The sequence below is a fragment of the Astatotilapia calliptera genome, chromosome 11, assembly GCF_900246225.1.
Source record: "Astatotilapia calliptera chromosome 11, fAstCal1.2, whole genome shotgun sequence".
Lineage (NCBI taxonomy): Eukaryota > Metazoa > Chordata > Actinopteri > Cichliformes > Cichlidae > Astatotilapia > Astatotilapia calliptera.
The window spans coordinates 10,065,913-10,082,103 of record NC_039312.1 but is presented as its reverse complement, the minus strand read 5'-3'; the positions used below and the strand labels follow the sequence as shown (position 1 = coordinate 10,082,103).

At 38.5% G+C, this 16,191-nt stretch overlaps 1 protein-coding gene across 8 annotated transcripts in view; it reads right to left on the bottom strand.

Annotated features, from left to right (window-relative positions):
- The window catches only part of adcy2a (adenylate cyclase 2a), a 61,855-nt gene that overhangs the window by 5,255 nt on the left and 40,409 nt on the right, over positions 1-16,191 (bottom strand). For 6 of the 8 annotated variants that reach the window (XM_026184648.1, XM_026184642.1, XM_026184644.1 and 3 more), the window contains 17 exons: positions 15,641-15,790; positions 12,596-12,744; positions 12,311-12,422; positions 11,536-11,663; positions 11,017-11,175; positions 10,707-10,839; positions 10,435-10,611; positions 10,301-10,344; positions 10,025-10,105; positions 9,698-9,767; positions 9,468-9,565; positions 9,222-9,306; positions 6,590-6,727; positions 5,429-5,548; positions 5,137-5,321; positions 3,365-3,449; positions 119-277 (listed from right to left, as the gene is read on the bottom strand). In XM_026184648.1, coding sequence (XP_026040433.1) covers positions 119-277; positions 3,365-3,449; positions 5,137-5,321; positions 5,429-5,548; positions 6,590-6,727; positions 9,222-9,306; positions 9,468-9,565; positions 9,698-9,767; positions 10,025-10,105; positions 10,301-10,344; positions 10,435-10,611; positions 10,707-10,839; positions 11,017-11,175; positions 11,536-11,663; positions 12,311-12,422; positions 12,596-12,744; positions 15,641-15,790 — 2,073 coding nt within the window. Of the gene's footprint in view, positions 1-118; positions 278-1,816; positions 2,071-3,364; positions 3,450-5,136; positions 5,322-5,428; positions 5,549-6,589; positions 6,728-9,221; positions 9,307-9,467; positions 9,566-9,697; positions 9,768-10,024; positions 10,106-10,300; positions 10,345-10,434; positions 10,612-10,706; positions 10,840-11,016; positions 11,176-11,535; positions 11,664-12,310; positions 12,423-12,595; positions 12,745-15,640; positions 15,791-16,191 lie in introns of those variants that run through there. The other 2 variants (XM_026184647.1, XM_026184646.1) reach the window with 2 other exon arrangements.

The following is a 16,191-nucleotide window of genomic DNA, read 5'->3' as shown; positions in this document are numbered from 1 at the left end:
GTCCTCTGTGTAATTCTACATTCATTAGTCCTGTAGCTATTGTGAAAATAAAATCTGGATAATGTTACATTTACATTAGTTATTATTATAAAAAACACCACAGATTATAAATTCCTACCTCATTCTTCCAGTTACGGGCCAGGAAGTGCTCTGCGACATGCGCGGGCAGGACATTCTCCAGCAAAACGCGGTTGAGGTTCTCCATGGTTTCAATCTCCTCACACTCCTTCTTGAACTTGTTCTTCCAGAGAAAGTCTAACCTACAGTAATATTCATTCTGTTACAAGAGGACACAGAGGTAAAGAGACTGAAGGTATAGCTGTACAGCTTTCTTCCAAGAAGTCACAGAGAAAAACAGAAACAGCCACAAATATGGACACCAACAAGCCTTAGGACATGAAATGTACAAAAATGCAAGAATTTAGGCACATTTACAAAAACCTCATACAGTATGACTTTTGGTCAAGGCAGACAAGACTGACCCAGTGATTTTTGCAGCTTTGCTTAAATGATGTAGTTACTTCACCAGTGTAATAACAAGGCCTTCTTCAGAGCCCAAGATCAGGAAGGACAAGTGGAATCTAATGTTCCAGGATCAGGTAGAATTAAAGGCTCTGATGGGATTGATTATTTTTTTTCCTTTTCTTCAGCACTCACACCTCAGGTAGTCTGTGATGGCAACTCTAGTCAATCCTGTTTAATTGTCATATGCAGTGAACTGATCTGGTAAATAAAAATGACCAACCAAGGAAAAACGTGCTCGCAGGACGGGACAATTATGATCAAGCACTGCAGATGACCGGATTGGACAGCACAGATATTACCACATGTTACAGCCAGCAACAAAAATAGAGGCAGTAATTTAAAAACTGTGTGTACACAAATCAGAAGCGCATGTAACACTTTAGATATTAATAAATAGAATTTATTATTTATGGTGCAGATATAATTACACCTTATGGTAGAGACAACTACTTCAGTAATTTGTATTCTTCAAATACATTTAACTCTCTCTGAAAAGCGCATTTAGCTAAAGGGACGACCATGTGGAAACTGATGCAGTACTACAGAATCCCGCAGAAGCTCATCAACATCATCCAACAGCTTTATGAAGACTCGTCCTGCCGGATCATCCACAATGGAAAAATGACCAACCCCTGCGCAGTGAAAACTGGACTGAGGCAAGGCTGCATGCTGTCACCAACAATCTTCCTGATCGTCATGGGCTGGATCATGAGAAGAACCACAGAGAGCAGCAACACCGGCATCCAGTGGACCCTCACCAAACAGCTGGAGGACCTGGATTTTGCAGACGATATCAGCCTTCTGTCCCATAAGCAGCAACATGCACAGTCCAAGCTTACACGGCTCGCTGAGGAGGCAGAAAAGACCGGCCTGAAGATCAACGTCAGAAAAACGGAGGTGATGCAGTTGAACAACCGACAAGAACATCCACTGCAGCTACAGGGACAAGACTTGGTGGAAACCAACCGCTTTGTCTACCTAGAAAGCATAGTCAACAGTGATGGCGGCACAGATGAAGACGTTAGGAGCCGGATCAACAAAGCAAGGCTTGCATTCAACACCCTGCGACCCATCTGGAACTCCAAAGCCTTATCTCAGCGCAGCAAGATCTGCATCTTCAACAGAAACGTGAAAGCAGTCCTCCTGTATGGGTCCGAGACGTGGCGAGTGACCAACACCACTACCAGCAAGATACAGATTTTCATCAACAAGTGCTTGCGACACATCGTCAACATCAGATGGCCTGAGAAGATCTCAAACACAGACCTGTGGAAGGGAACCAGCCAGAACCCAGTTGATCAAGACATCAAGAAGAGAAAATGGGGCTGGATAGGCCACATACTTCAAAAACCACTAGACAACGTCACAAGGCAAGCACTGGACTGGAACCTTCAAGGGAAAAGGAGAGTGGGGAGACCCAAACAGACATGGAGAAGATCTGTCGAGAGCGAAGTGAAGGGCGCCGGAAAGACGTGGACCCAGCTGAAGAGAACGGTCCAGAACAGAGTCCGTTGGCGTGGTGTTGTTGCGGCCACCAACAGGAGTCTACAGGAAAATTGATTAAGTGTCAGTATCCAGTTCTGTCGTAGCTTTTCAGGACATCCACAGCATCCACAGTGAAAACCATTTCCAGCAGCCTTGCTGACAGTACACAGTAGAGCCCAGGTGATCAGCTCCATCCCATTTAAAAATGAAACAGCAATATTCCTTTGACCATGCCTACTCTCCCTGAGTGACAAAATCCTGAATGTGACACTATTCTAACCTATGCAAAGTAATATACTTTATTTATGATATACTGTGTACATGTATAACAAAAAAAAATGAATCTGCATTTCTTACGCAAAATACTGGTGAAAAAACACTCTTTAGACGCTTTTAGCATCAAGGTCTCGGTGGTCAATAGGAAGTAATGATGTAGCTGTTTATTTGTTCATCTTAAACATAACCTGCTCCATTGCACTTTAAGTGTATAGGTTACCTCCCTAAGCAAAAAATCCTTCGTCATATAGTACAGGCCTCGGGCTGTACAAATACGATGCTCCAATTCTAGTACGAACAATTCAGCAGAACCCCCAAACAAGTCAGAAGAACATGTTACTCTCCAGCCTCTGGTTTCTCTCTCACTACTAAATCTCAAATTACATCTGAGTAACAGCAGACTTGCTGATGTAAATCGCTGCCCCTGAGTGACTGAGGGAGGTTACACAAATTGGTCTAAAGATGCCTCTCTTTCAGTGTGTCACAGCAGCCAAAAAGCTTAACCATTTCTACCAAGTTCACTGATTGATTTTCACTTAGAAGATAAATGAGAGCCACTGTTTTTTCCTCACAAAGCTCTGAGATAATAAAGAGATACAGAGAGAGAGGCAGAACCAGCAGCATCAGAGCTACAAATTTGTCTGCATTTATAATCATCCAAAGCATCGCCGTTGTGACATATAAGAAATGAGTCACGTAAAACATTAGTGGCATTAAAATGTGTTAATCTATGAGAGACCATTAAGGGTCAAAGAATCTAAAGGAAGGTAGGTAAAAGATAAGGCTAAAGCTTAGCAATGCTCTCAACATGCTTCAAAAGACTAAGCTAGCAGCTGGTAAGAACACATCACATGGGAAAATTTCTAAATCAGAGGATTTTTTTTGGTTTTTTACATTTTGCAAATACAGTAAAAATAACTTTCCATCAACATCCAAAACCCGCAGCTAAAAAGAATGGAAAAAGTCCAATGATGGTGTAATAATGGCACACAGACGAAAACTACTTTTCTTTTAGCGATAAACTGTGCAGCAGGAGACCGATGACAACGCCATTCAGACTATTACAGCTTAGACTTACCTGCCTGGCAAGCACAAGCAGAGTGATGAAGAAGATAAAGAGGGATATAGAGCCCATAGTCTTCAGGTCTTTGAGAACTCCTGGTCTGGGCAGGAAAAAAATAGACAAATGTTTTTGTAAGATAAGAAAAAGATAAAGACAGAAATAAAATGCGACTGAACAACAACAAAAAAAAGATAGAACAGCAAAAGAGGGCTAGAAAACTAAAAGTTATAGATGAGAAAGGGGATTTTTGACTGCAGTCAGTAGAGATGTCTAGCAGAGCGTTTTATTCCAACCTGTCACTTAATTAAGACTGTCGCTTCTGCTTTGCTGTGACAAGAGCTTGTTTACTGGATGCGTTTCGGAGGGGGGTTAGCCCTCCTGCAAGGGTGTATCGACTAGAGACATTTCTCAAGAAGGAAAAAAAAAAGCAAGTGTTCATGATCCTCAGAGATACAGCTCTGCACAAACTCTTGAATATAAAACTTCAGTCTTCCACTATCATAAAAAGCAAGGTTTTATCAACATAGACTCCCACACAGTCCAAGCCCAAAGCATATTGGATGAAAGCTGATGCTAAAAACATTTAAACTGTCAAAAGACCTGCATTCTAATATAAGGAAGCACATTTTACATTTTTACTCTTAATCTTATCTCCAGTAAAAACTGGAGATGAAAAGTAGACGCACTGCAGCTGTGATTCTTCTTCTTCTTTTAATTAAAGAAATAACAGCTGTTAAGATTTTTCCAACTAGAAAAATTATCAAAACTTTTCAGATTTATCAGTTTTACAGTCCGGGACAGTAACGCCCATAACAAGACAGAAAAGTGCCGTCCTTGGTGGGAAATCAGACAATTTAGACATCTGCTGACATTTATTTGCTCACAAAGAAGAAGCTAATGATGCTTTAGACGTCAAAAAAAATTTGTTAGAAATTACATTCAAAAACCTGTCTTCCAGCTCAGACGAAATCCATATTTTCTAGTGAAATTACAATTGATGTCATAATCTGTAAGGGTTAATTCAGTTATGCTCATCTATGGGGGAAGATTTGTCTCTTAATGTCCCAACATCTCTATAGTCTCTCTTAGCAGCTCAGCTCAGCTGTGACTTGGGGGACAGAGCAAAAACTTCCTTTGCATGAGTTAAATAATAACAGCCATTTAATACTATGATGGCAAGTCTGAGTTCATCAAATACTGGGTGACATCCTGAAAGATGGGAGCGCCTCTGATGCCTTGTGATGTCTCAAATTAACATGAGTAGACATAGAAACAAGCAGAAACATTTTGGTGCCATTTATTTTACAAGAAGTAACAGTAACTCATAAAACATATTTCTCATACTACATCATGTTTAATTGATTCTTATATACTATCTATATATAGACACTCGTTCTTATAAAGTTTGGCACTTCCTATCATAGCATGATTAGCTTTTTCCTTTTCTTTCTGCATGGGTGGGTGCATCATGGCACATAGGGAAACTATTCAATGAAGCTTGGTCTCTGACTTTTTAAATATAGATTTTAACTCTAAAGCAGTTGTCTACTTTCCTAGTGAATAAGTGGTGCATTAACATTTTACTGCTATAAAATCTTAAGCTAACCCATTCACCTCCTCTTTTATCGTAGCATGCCTTATAGCTGCAAAAAAATATAATTTACCATTTCTCAGTTTGCTCAGAACTTCCTCCTCGGGCTACCATCACAGTCTCCTAACCCTCTTTGACTGTTTTCATCCATCTCATGCTCCCCCCGAAGTGTTCCTGTTTTTCACTTTAAGCCTACCTGTCAAGGCTTTCGGTCTCGTACAGAAATCTGCTGTATTCGTCCAGCAGGGAGGCATGTGTTTGTAGGATAATGACATTGTAGACCACAACTGCTGTCAACATGATAATCATCTTCAGCTCGTAGTTTATCCTCAGGAACACTGAGCAGGAGATCAGGCCCAGGATGCAACTGTAAATTAAATACTATACAGAAGGAGGAGGAGGAGTAACTGAAAATTTGTAGAAAAACAAAAACCTAAAGTAACAAATTTCTGAATAAAGTACGATGATGATGACGATGTTTGTCTTACAGGAAGGTAGAAATTGTTTTTCCCAGAGAGGGTGATTAGTTCCTCTTTATTGTAAAACAGTGTTTCATTGGATGAATTGTAATTAGGAACTGGAGGCAGCACGCTGTCTTCCAAAAAGAACTAGAAGAAAAACACAAAGTCAACAGAAATTCAGGACCACAGAAAACAATCCAGGGAATTGTCATGCAAATTATAAATACGCTTTCTCTGCCTGCCTCTTTGCACATCAGCATGGGACAAGATGAAGTAGTCTGCATTAGACTTGCAGGAGGAAAATAGAATCTTGTTAGATAAGAGGCCAATAGTGACAAGCATTCAACAACGTCGTTTAAAGTGAACCTGCAGGATAAAATGAGGATTGGCTGCCCCGCTGAGCAAAGCCAGGTTAATTTGGTTCATACGCCCTGAGCGACTGACCCAAGTCAGACGCAAAATACGATTATAATCTCTGGAATCGATTTGTGTGAAGGTCTAAACCAGGGTCCTGACATTGTGCTTTATCACGCAGCTTCCTTTCAAGCCTCAGGCTTCCATCCCACCTTTGTCTGAGGCTTTATGTTTTGATGGGCTTCCTTGTCTACAAAAATAAACCTCAATCAGATAAATCGGAAAATAAATATAGAAAATCAAAGCAACGATGTAAATGTTAAATACAGCATTCAGTCATCACTGCACGCAAATTGTCTTGGCACTTTTATGAAATGCTGGGTAAACAATCTTCTGGTCTTAGGAGCCAATTGATAGACTCACTGCAAAGAAACAATGCAAGATATTTGCTCTGTAGTTAAATATTTTTCAGGCTTAATTTACAAGCAAGAAAAAAAAGAAAAAAGGAAGAGGGGAGGGGAAGGGCATATTAATGAATGCTACATAATATTTTCCACAGGCTCTAAACATGATGACTGACTTGCTTCTTGCTGCAGTAAATGAAGATATCATTTTTATATTATTCATTTGTATTCTGCAAGGTTGTTAAGAATATAATTTTAAAGAAGCCCATTTATTTTTGTGAGATAACATGCCGCATTTTACTTTCTAATTATGCTGCAGTTACAAATAGGAGATGTGTTATCAGAAGGACTGCTATATATATTCCTCGTAAAGCCTGAAAGGTGTGGTCCCACTCCCTCAGTGTAGTACCTGCACATAGAAAAAGCTTACCATGTTGAAGACTGCCATTATAAGTATTAGAGCTGTGGTTGTCATGGTGAGAGTGATGCGGGGCCATGGTTTGTTGGCAATAATAACTGATGACCTCAGCAACCACATCCAAGAAGTGGAGGTGCTTTTACTGCAGTGCTGCAGGAACACGTAGACACACAACACACAAATGCAATAAGGTATGAAAGAGCTGGGATATAATGTCACAAATATGTCACATGCAAAGGAAGCCACAACGATGGACAAGCTAGTTACAATAATCTCAACAACCAAGTGCTAAAGAGCAAATTCATTGCTTTTGTTGACTAAAGATAACTAGTGTGACACAAACTAAACTAAACATAAGTTCAGACGCAGAAGCAACACTTTCTGATTAACCTGTATTTCCTCAGCAGGGCAAAGGAAAAATTCCGAGAGCCATATAATGATGGAGAGGGTTCCACTTAAGTTCATAGCAATTAATTCCAACATTTTAATTTCAACACAAATGAAATAACAGAGCTGCAAAATTACAACTTTAAGTGACTTTATCATGAACAACACTGTTTAGAAATGATCAACAATAATCATTTTTATTAGAAACTACTTGTAATAGTACCTGTGTTTCTTTTGTTATTATTATAATTAAATAATGACAAAATGGGATATTAACTAGATTCAAACCCTGGTTCAAAAAGGAAATTAATATTATTTAGAGTCACTTTAGAGCAACAGAGACTGTGCAATCATGCACCTCATGTCTAACCCCGGCAGCACAACATAGCCACTTTATACTTAATGTTTACTGTTTATTATCAAAGATTTATTGAAATCTTCCTGTGCCAGGTCAGTTACAGACAGTTTGTTCCATTGTGAAGCAATGAGAGCGAGAACCCAAATCGTTTACTTGATTATCTCAGAGCAAATATCGGAGCATCACTAGGGCTGAGTGGATGTCACATTTAAATAGCTCAGAGATGTAAATTGCAATATACTAAGGATGGCAGACTATTTTATACCACAGGGAAAATTGGAAATGTAGAGTTAGTGAGGCAATCATTTTGGTCTGAAATCAAGATATTTGTGGACCATTTTGTTAGAACAGCTATTTGGATGCCTAGAACCTAAATGTAAATGATGAATGAAGTGAAATGAAAGCATTTCAAGTTGATCAATGTAAGAGACGTGAGTGCTTACATAAGATTCAATTAGTCACTTTTAAATAACTTTGCTACTTAAGATAAAAGACTCTGCGGCAAAGATTTCTTAAAGCAAAGAGGTCTCCCTTTTTTGTATTTCTGTTTTTATATATATATATATTTAATTTTCTAAATAAACAGAAGCTATTTTCAGCGACTAAAAAAGGCTAAGTCTAAATAGGTAAAAAAAACTAAAACTGACTGGTCAAAGATGTTCAGTGCTTCCAATCCAGGAAAGAAATTATAAATAAGTATTATTTAAATGTGGAATTGTATCATATTTAGTTTATCTAACTCACATGAGGTATTTGACATGTGGTCTGACAAAAGGAATCATAAAATTTACCGTAGGCTGATTCTGTGTTATTACACAGTAGCCCTGCAAGCATCTTCCTGAGATACTGCAAATTTCCCAATACGCAAACATTTTCATGACACAACATGAAACAGAGCACGAACCAGCAATGCCAAACAATTCCGATATAAAGGCAACAGGTTGTTTATAAAGTGTTTTTCTAGTTTTGTCTTTAAAGAGTTCAGCGACATCCACGGGGAGCCGAGGTCAGAACCAGCAGCTGATGCACACTTACTAAGAATTAAAGCCATCAAAGAATGAGTGAGGTTGCATGGACCCGTGGCCTATAAAATTTTATAGTACCTTCAGTTTTTTATGTCATTTCATTACATGTCATATTAAAATGCCTGTGAAAACACAAGTATTAATGTAAATGAAACAGACCAGCGTAATACTGACTTTAATAAATATCCGCAGCCTCACACAGAAGACAAAATAAGGATCTCCTGATGAATACAGTAATGCTTTGTTTTGGGGGCGGGGGGGTCTACACATTATACAGGTCAGCTGTACAGTTTTTATACAGTGGAAAAGTTTGTGATAATCTAGCCCTTCACTCCACCGAAACGGTAGATTTATCCTGAGAACAGCTGCCTTATATTTTCATGTTGTTTTCAAGACAGGAACAAATGTATTAAACATGCACTTACATTGCTTTACTTTTGTTAGTGATTTCTAGAACTTTCACACTCCCACCGGTGTATTTTCTGTGATTGCAAAGTGCAAATTTTCTGTAATGATTTCCTGAAACAAATCATTCCACTAGAAACAGGATGATGACAATGTGTGGCGTAAAATTTGATGATTGCATCTGTGCATGTAAATGGCACCTGGGAAATAATACAGAATAACCGGTGTGCTCTGGACCATTGCCCCAAAGCTACACCAAAGTGGCACTTGTGTTGACTTAAGGGTCACTTAATGGGCTGTTAAGCTGACCAGAGAGGCGCTTGGATCACTCGTGTGCCTTTGGAATGACATTAGGATAAACATTAAGAACACAAGGGCTACATTAAACAGCAGGCCTATCCGCTGATGTGAAAAGACCAAAGTACAAAGATGCCTGGAGGAATTGACTTTGCATAAAGACACTACTCACCAGGAGGTGTCCAATGAAACATATAAAGAGGATAAGGGAAAGGATGAGAAAAGCCATTCCAAAGGATATTCCCAAGACTGTTGTCCTGCAAAAAAAGTTGAATGTTTAAACTCTGAAACGAAGTTTAATCTGTTCCACCAAACAAACTTGTCCCCAAAATGACCACACAAACCCGCCATACTGAAACCATCTCATTGATTTAAAATGTTTTCAGTTCTAATATAAAGAAATATAAAATGCACATACTTAGGCAAGACCAGAATCTGCACAATGAAAATGCAGAAAAAGATCAAACAGGCGCAGGTGACATAGTATTTAAAGGCCGGCAAGTTTGTTGCTCTGTACTGAAAAGATTAAGAAAAAAAATGGTTAGGCATTATAAAAAAGACGTTTAAATCCTACTCCAAGAAATTTCTCAACTTAGACATGACAAATTTATGTAACTTACAAGATTTACAGCTTCTAAAGCCTCTTACCTCTTTCTCTAAGGATTTGTTGTGAAAGAACAGCGATATTCTTTGAATGTCCTCAGACTTCAGCCACTGTCTGGAAGCATAAACGCAGTGTTATAGAGTGGATTTAAAAGAAAAGAACATTAAGTAAATGAAAACTAAATTAAGATTAAAGTACTAAGAATATAGGCATGAATAAATTAACATATTGTGTTTTAACACAGCCACGTTCATTGAGTTGTACTATTAGAAAACACGACCTTATCTGCAGTAGGATAATCTACAATATGCTAGTCTGTTCTTAGAGTATATTAACACGAGTAATACATGTTTATATGTATGTAATAATACTTTTGTGACGTTATCCCATCAAAAGTCCTGATCATCCTCTCGTTGAGCTCCTCCTCAAACCGTTTTTTCTGAGACTTGGTCCTTTAATGGATAACAAAATGTAAGAGACAAGATATCTGTTATTTTCACATAGCATTAGTGACTCACACTTTAAAGCTTAAAGCAAAAAAAAAAAATGTTATCAAAACATTTTCTTGGCTGTCCTTATAATATAAAAAGAGATGAGGATAATCCTGTCAAACGAAATCGTGCGGAGCTATAATATGAGTAATTTGCCTTTCTGATCTTCTCTGGAAGTGATACTGCCCCATCTTCACGTCCTAAACACAGTGCAAGAGAAGAGAGACAAGTTAGCAGCTACAGATTAACTGACAAACAAGAAAAAACATGTCCAGAAAGAAATTACACACAGCAGTATTGATCTTCCCATTCTCATTAGTCATGCTGTCTCTGTGGTGCAGGTTGGCAAAGGGCTTCGCTGCTCCCCATGACTCCAGATAGCGGGTCATCCTGACAGAGGCTCTCATCTTGGCTCCATCTAGAGTGTTTCTGGGTCGGTAATGATGCTGTGGGCTCCGCCGCTCGACCTGGACAAACATGTTTCGTGTTTGAATTCTCATGCTGATGCGTTTTCTTCTGTGTCCAATATTCTCGTTTACTGGATCTGACATGTGTGTGATACCTTTGGGTTAATGACCAGATATGTGATGACTCCATGTTCCTTCAGGTAAGGATCTCTTTCTTGTCCATCCCCATCTTCCACCTTATAGGCACCATTTAGGTGTTCCAGTGTCACTGAAGTGATGTGGACTCGCCTTAAAGGGAACATTTGATAAAAGAATGGTTTCCTGTGTATATTAACAATATATCTGGACATTTAGCAAACAACAAGCCAGACAACACTGGTCCAGGCAAAATATGAATTAGCGACATAATTTCCTGTTTTGAAATTCAAATGCCTTACAGTATGTTTTTATATGCTTCTCACTTACCCTGGTACACCACCTGCCTCCATGTGATTGGCCAGTGTGACATCATGTGACCAGACATCATACTGCCATTTTTGAAGTCCAATGACACCACACAAGACATTCCCAGAATGCACACCAACACGCATGTTGATATCAACCCCTGTGGCGTCCCGTACTTTCCTGTCATACATCAAAAAGTTGTGTTTTGTTAATGTGGAGCAGGAAAAAAACAATGCATGCCATCTAGCCTGTCAGAAAACAAGCCTAACTCTGTGACATACAATATATGCTGCTTAAAAAAAACTAAAACTAAACAGTGAAAAGTACTTAAAAAAAGCGGAAAACAGCAACAACAATTAGTCCTTTGTTTTCATTGCAGGTCTGCTAATCAGTATGTTAATACTTATTTCTGTTTTCCAGTAACCACACTAACAATCTGAAGATCGTCACAACATGTTTTTGACATCAGTGATTCATTCACCAGGCTGAACTCTAGTAAATGAAATTGGAAAAACAATTTTACTCCATGGCAGCACTTACTTAATGGCCTCACACATGTCTAGACCCATTTTTACACAGTTTTTGGCGTGGTTCGGCAGTGACTCTGGCAGGCCGGACACACAGTAGTAACAGTCACCAAGGATTTTGATCCGCATACATTCATTTTCCTGCATATAGAAGGGTGAAATATAGTCTCTGCTACAAAAGGTCAGGTAAATATCAAAATGTTCATTTACAACCCTGCTTCCAAAAGCTAGAACACGGTGTGAATTATAAATAAAAACAATCTTTTTACTTTTTGAAATCAGTTTGTTTGATAAATATCAGTGACAGAAACTTATGTATACAGTGAAAGTGAAAACTACTGAGATCTATCTTCTATCTAGGACACTTTCAGCACAAACTGTATGGTGTCTAACCATCAAATAACTGAGTACAAGGTGTTTGCAGGAATTTTAAAAAACATTAGAGCAAACTAAATGTAAACATTTTGCATGACATTGCATTAAAAGCTGGTTATAATCAGTGTTACGCCTCATTGAATGCTGCAGGGCTAATTTTAGCATGCAATATTTTCACTCAAAGACATTTGTTTGACTGGCATGGATGATTCAAGGGTGCAGGGACATACATGAAATTTTAAGAATTTCTAACATGTGAATAAGAATTTGTGAATTCCACACTTCACAAATTTCCTAGCGAGTAAAATACTTTCCAGTAAAGCAGTTTGAGAGGTAAGCTCTGTTAATCTAAAGAAGATCAGCATGTGTTAGGACAGTAATTCATTACAAGAGCAGAGCAGGCAAAAGTTTACCTTAGCTATTTGGTCAAATTTGCCAAACAGTTCATTCAGCATGTGCACAAGTTCTCCAGGTGAGCAGTCACTGGCCAGTCGTGTGAATCCTACTATATCAGCATAAAGTATGCTAGATATATAAAAAACAGTAATGGATACACTTTAATTATTTTATGGATTTTACAGTTTAGAAAACATCTGATTTGAAAATATGCATTAGTATGTACCTACTCTGTATGTAAATTTGACCTAAATACAGAACCACTTGGCTACAATACATTTGATTTAAAAAAAGATACATGCCTGACATTAGTGTGCCTCTGGACATAGAGGTTGTGAAAATTGTTTGTGTTTTCAATCTGGCCAAAATTTGGACCCTTTAATCTCTGGATGATCTCGGCTTTCATTACACGGGCAATGTGAGCTGGCAGCAGAGACAGTAGGAGACGCTCCTAATGGCAGAAAACAAAGGAAAAAAAGAAGTAGCAGTAATGCAGGGACAGTCAGAAACATCAAGAAAAAAAAGCTGATCATTATGTAATTAACTTTTTTATTTATTTTTACCATGAAGCACTTAAATGTATGTGACAAAGTGACGAGGAAATTAAATAGTTAAATTCAGGTCATGTACAGTAGTTGGTTAAATCACAAAGCAAATATGACATATGCACAAACATAACCTATTTCTGTTAACTGTGGAGTCTATTGCCTCAGGGCCACATTGATTCATTGCCCCACACCTGTAACTAAGAATAAGCAGATAGCAGATGGTCACATGAAATATACATGCATTTTAGGTTTAGAAAATGAACAGCAAAGTCAGTTAAACTTCAGCAATATCACTCACTCCAGTTAGCAAACATATGCCACTGTGAATCACTTTCACCTGCAACAAAAAGACAACTCCCAGAAAGGGAATGCTTTAGCAGGTAGTGACTGCAAGATGCTGGTGCTCTCTCCTTCTCCTTCCTTGCTGATTTTTTGCTAGTTTTGCTTTTTTTGGTCGCGTCCTTTTCACTACTGGGAGTATGACACAATATCTGCAGCCCTCTCAGGTTGTATAGGTAGGCCAGCTTCTACAACGTGGCGCATCCATACAATCGTTAAAAGACGGTAAGGTCTGCTATGTCTCCCAGCAAAGTTTCAAAAGTATGGCTGAGAAACCAGGAGACGGGTAATGATTGACCAGTATCTGCTCCTTTGTGAAAGGAGAAACAGGAGGAACACTGACAGAGCCCCCATGATGACCTTTAGTGAATCTTTCATGTATGTTTTTGCCCAAAGACTACATGAAGGTGGGATGAGGTCCTTCAGTGGAATCTGTGCTCACAGACCAGAGCATTCACAATGGTTGATGCTTCCTAGCTGGACACATTGATATTCCTTAAGTTTAACTCACTTTGTGTTAACTATACTTAATTTCTATGAGGTGTATAAACTAAATGAAATTTCATGTATAGGTTCAAAGTTAAACTAGAGTGCATGCATTAGGTTGCTGGCACAGAAAATGAATTGATTGCAAGTATTCATTACTTTCTTGCAAGCCCTTACAATTTAAATTCAGCATTTATTCACTTCTTTCTCCTTTATTTTCTCAGGTGTCTCAGACTACTGAGTGTAACCTACAGTACCTAGCAAGCAATTCACCTTTAGGGTGAAGAGAAGCTGGGTGGAAATGCTTAATTAATCCAATATCAGCCCAAACGTGACAACCAATGATCATCATCTTTTTTTCACGCTCAGAGGATTTTATGTGGAAGAGAGGGAAATTTTTCTTGTGAATACCGCCAGTGATTTTGGTGTATGATGAATTCCCATAGTCCACTTGGACCACTCATAGTGAAAATGTATGCACTCACTGTACTGCAAAGCACTTTGGATAAAAGCATGCAGTGCAGCAAACAGCATATATTATGAGTGCAATGAGCGCCCAGGAGGAATGTGTCTCTGCACAGTTACTACCATCTGTCACAGGCAGCAGCAGCACTCCAGGGCTACTGCGAAATGCTCCACCCTAGACATTTTCAGCTTTCCTCGTGGCACTTCTAACACCACAACCTGCATTTACCATATGAAAAACCAGCTCAACCCTAAGCCTGGGCTTTCACAACAGCAGCTGGATTCACATCATCTCACTAAATAACTCACCAAAAGCTGTAGTAAAAAGCTAGCCAGATCCCAGAGTCGCACATCAGAGTGCTTTAATCAACACTTTGCTAATACTATCTCACAGGATGCTGCACCACTTGAAAGTATTAATAACAAATTAGCATTATTATATTTCAACGCTTCCAACTTTGCAGGTAGATGCAGAGAAAGACAATGCAAGCCGGTACAATATCAATAATAGAAAACAACTAGCACGATCCAAAATGTGAGTGATGTGTGTTCACTTTAAAAGAAATCATAGAAAATATTACCATTAATCCTCAATGAGGATAATTGTCATAAAAAAACCAACTATAGCAATATAGGCTGAGATAATCACACACTGACATCATTAACAATTCCCACATTCTGCACAGTGTAGCCCTGACAAAGTTCTCTGTCGTTGTAACTCAGAAGATAGAGCAGTTCATCTAGTAGCTGGACGGTTGATGGTTCAATCCCTGGCTGTTCAGGTCTGCATGCCAAAGATACTCAAATACTAACAGAAAGCACTTAAGCATAATAAAACTGATTGTATGAACGGGTCAATGACGCGCTTTGAGTGCTCAGGTGGAATAGAAAAGTGCTATAAGAAGGAATCCATTTATCCAGAGCCGATTGATTTCAATAATTTGAGTGTTAATATGAAGAGTGACATTTTAAGCACAGGACACAAGTGCTACTTTCAGCTGTTCCCATATTCACATGGTAGCTCTGCATGTTTTATATGGCAGATTTTTTTTACACCACATATCTTTCCTGACACAAACTCATTGGGATTTGTGTCTCCTCTTGGGATCAAATTGGGGATCTTTCACTTGTTAGGCAAATGTGTAAAACACTCAAATACTCTATGGAACCGCTAAGTATAGCATGTACGTATGACATAAAAATACATAGGAAACAAAAGAACAATAGAGGAAAGATGAGTTAAGTAGCAGTGGGATGTTTGACTCGAGTGCATGACATAAATATTCAGACTACATTATAAGATAAGTCATTCTAACAAGGCTCCAACATTTCCCCATGCCATTGTACTACACTATATTACTAAATTAGCAAATGATAATTAGAGGTAATGTTTAAAATCTGAAAGTCATTACTGTAACAATTATTGTAATGAACAGCAACATCATAAATATTTTATTGCCTGGTGTTCATTGTTTCAGTGTTTTAATTAAGTGTTATTAACCACGTTACCTGCTGTCTCTTCTCAAACTCCAGTTTAATTGGGGACTTGATGCAGTTGCAGGTGTCCTGGTAGGTCTGTTTGAGTGCCAGCTCCATCAGGTGCTTATGGTACGCTCCAGCCATGTTGCCACACATGAAAATGATAACATTGGCCAGAATCTGGGTAGGAACAGAGAACAATAACAATAAAAAGTGTTGTTAAGCTTTACTATATATATATAAAATAGTGGTTACAATACAATATAAAGAATTTAAACTCATATTTAGAATCAGTCCATTAAATAGTTCCTGTTATAGGAAGGCCTAGCAAAGAAAGTAAAAATCAACCTAAAGTAAATATTTTCCTCAATGGTTCCTGATCCTATGGTGAGATCTTGCAGTGACATCAATAGGCAGCACTACATTGTATTCAAGGGTAATGTGGCATATAAATACACATCTTTCATTTCCAGTTATTTAATGAAACATCCTGTGGCGGCTGATGACATTAAATAGAAAAATACAATACAATCAGATAATAATGGCATTGGATAAATTTGACACCGCTATACTGCCCCTGC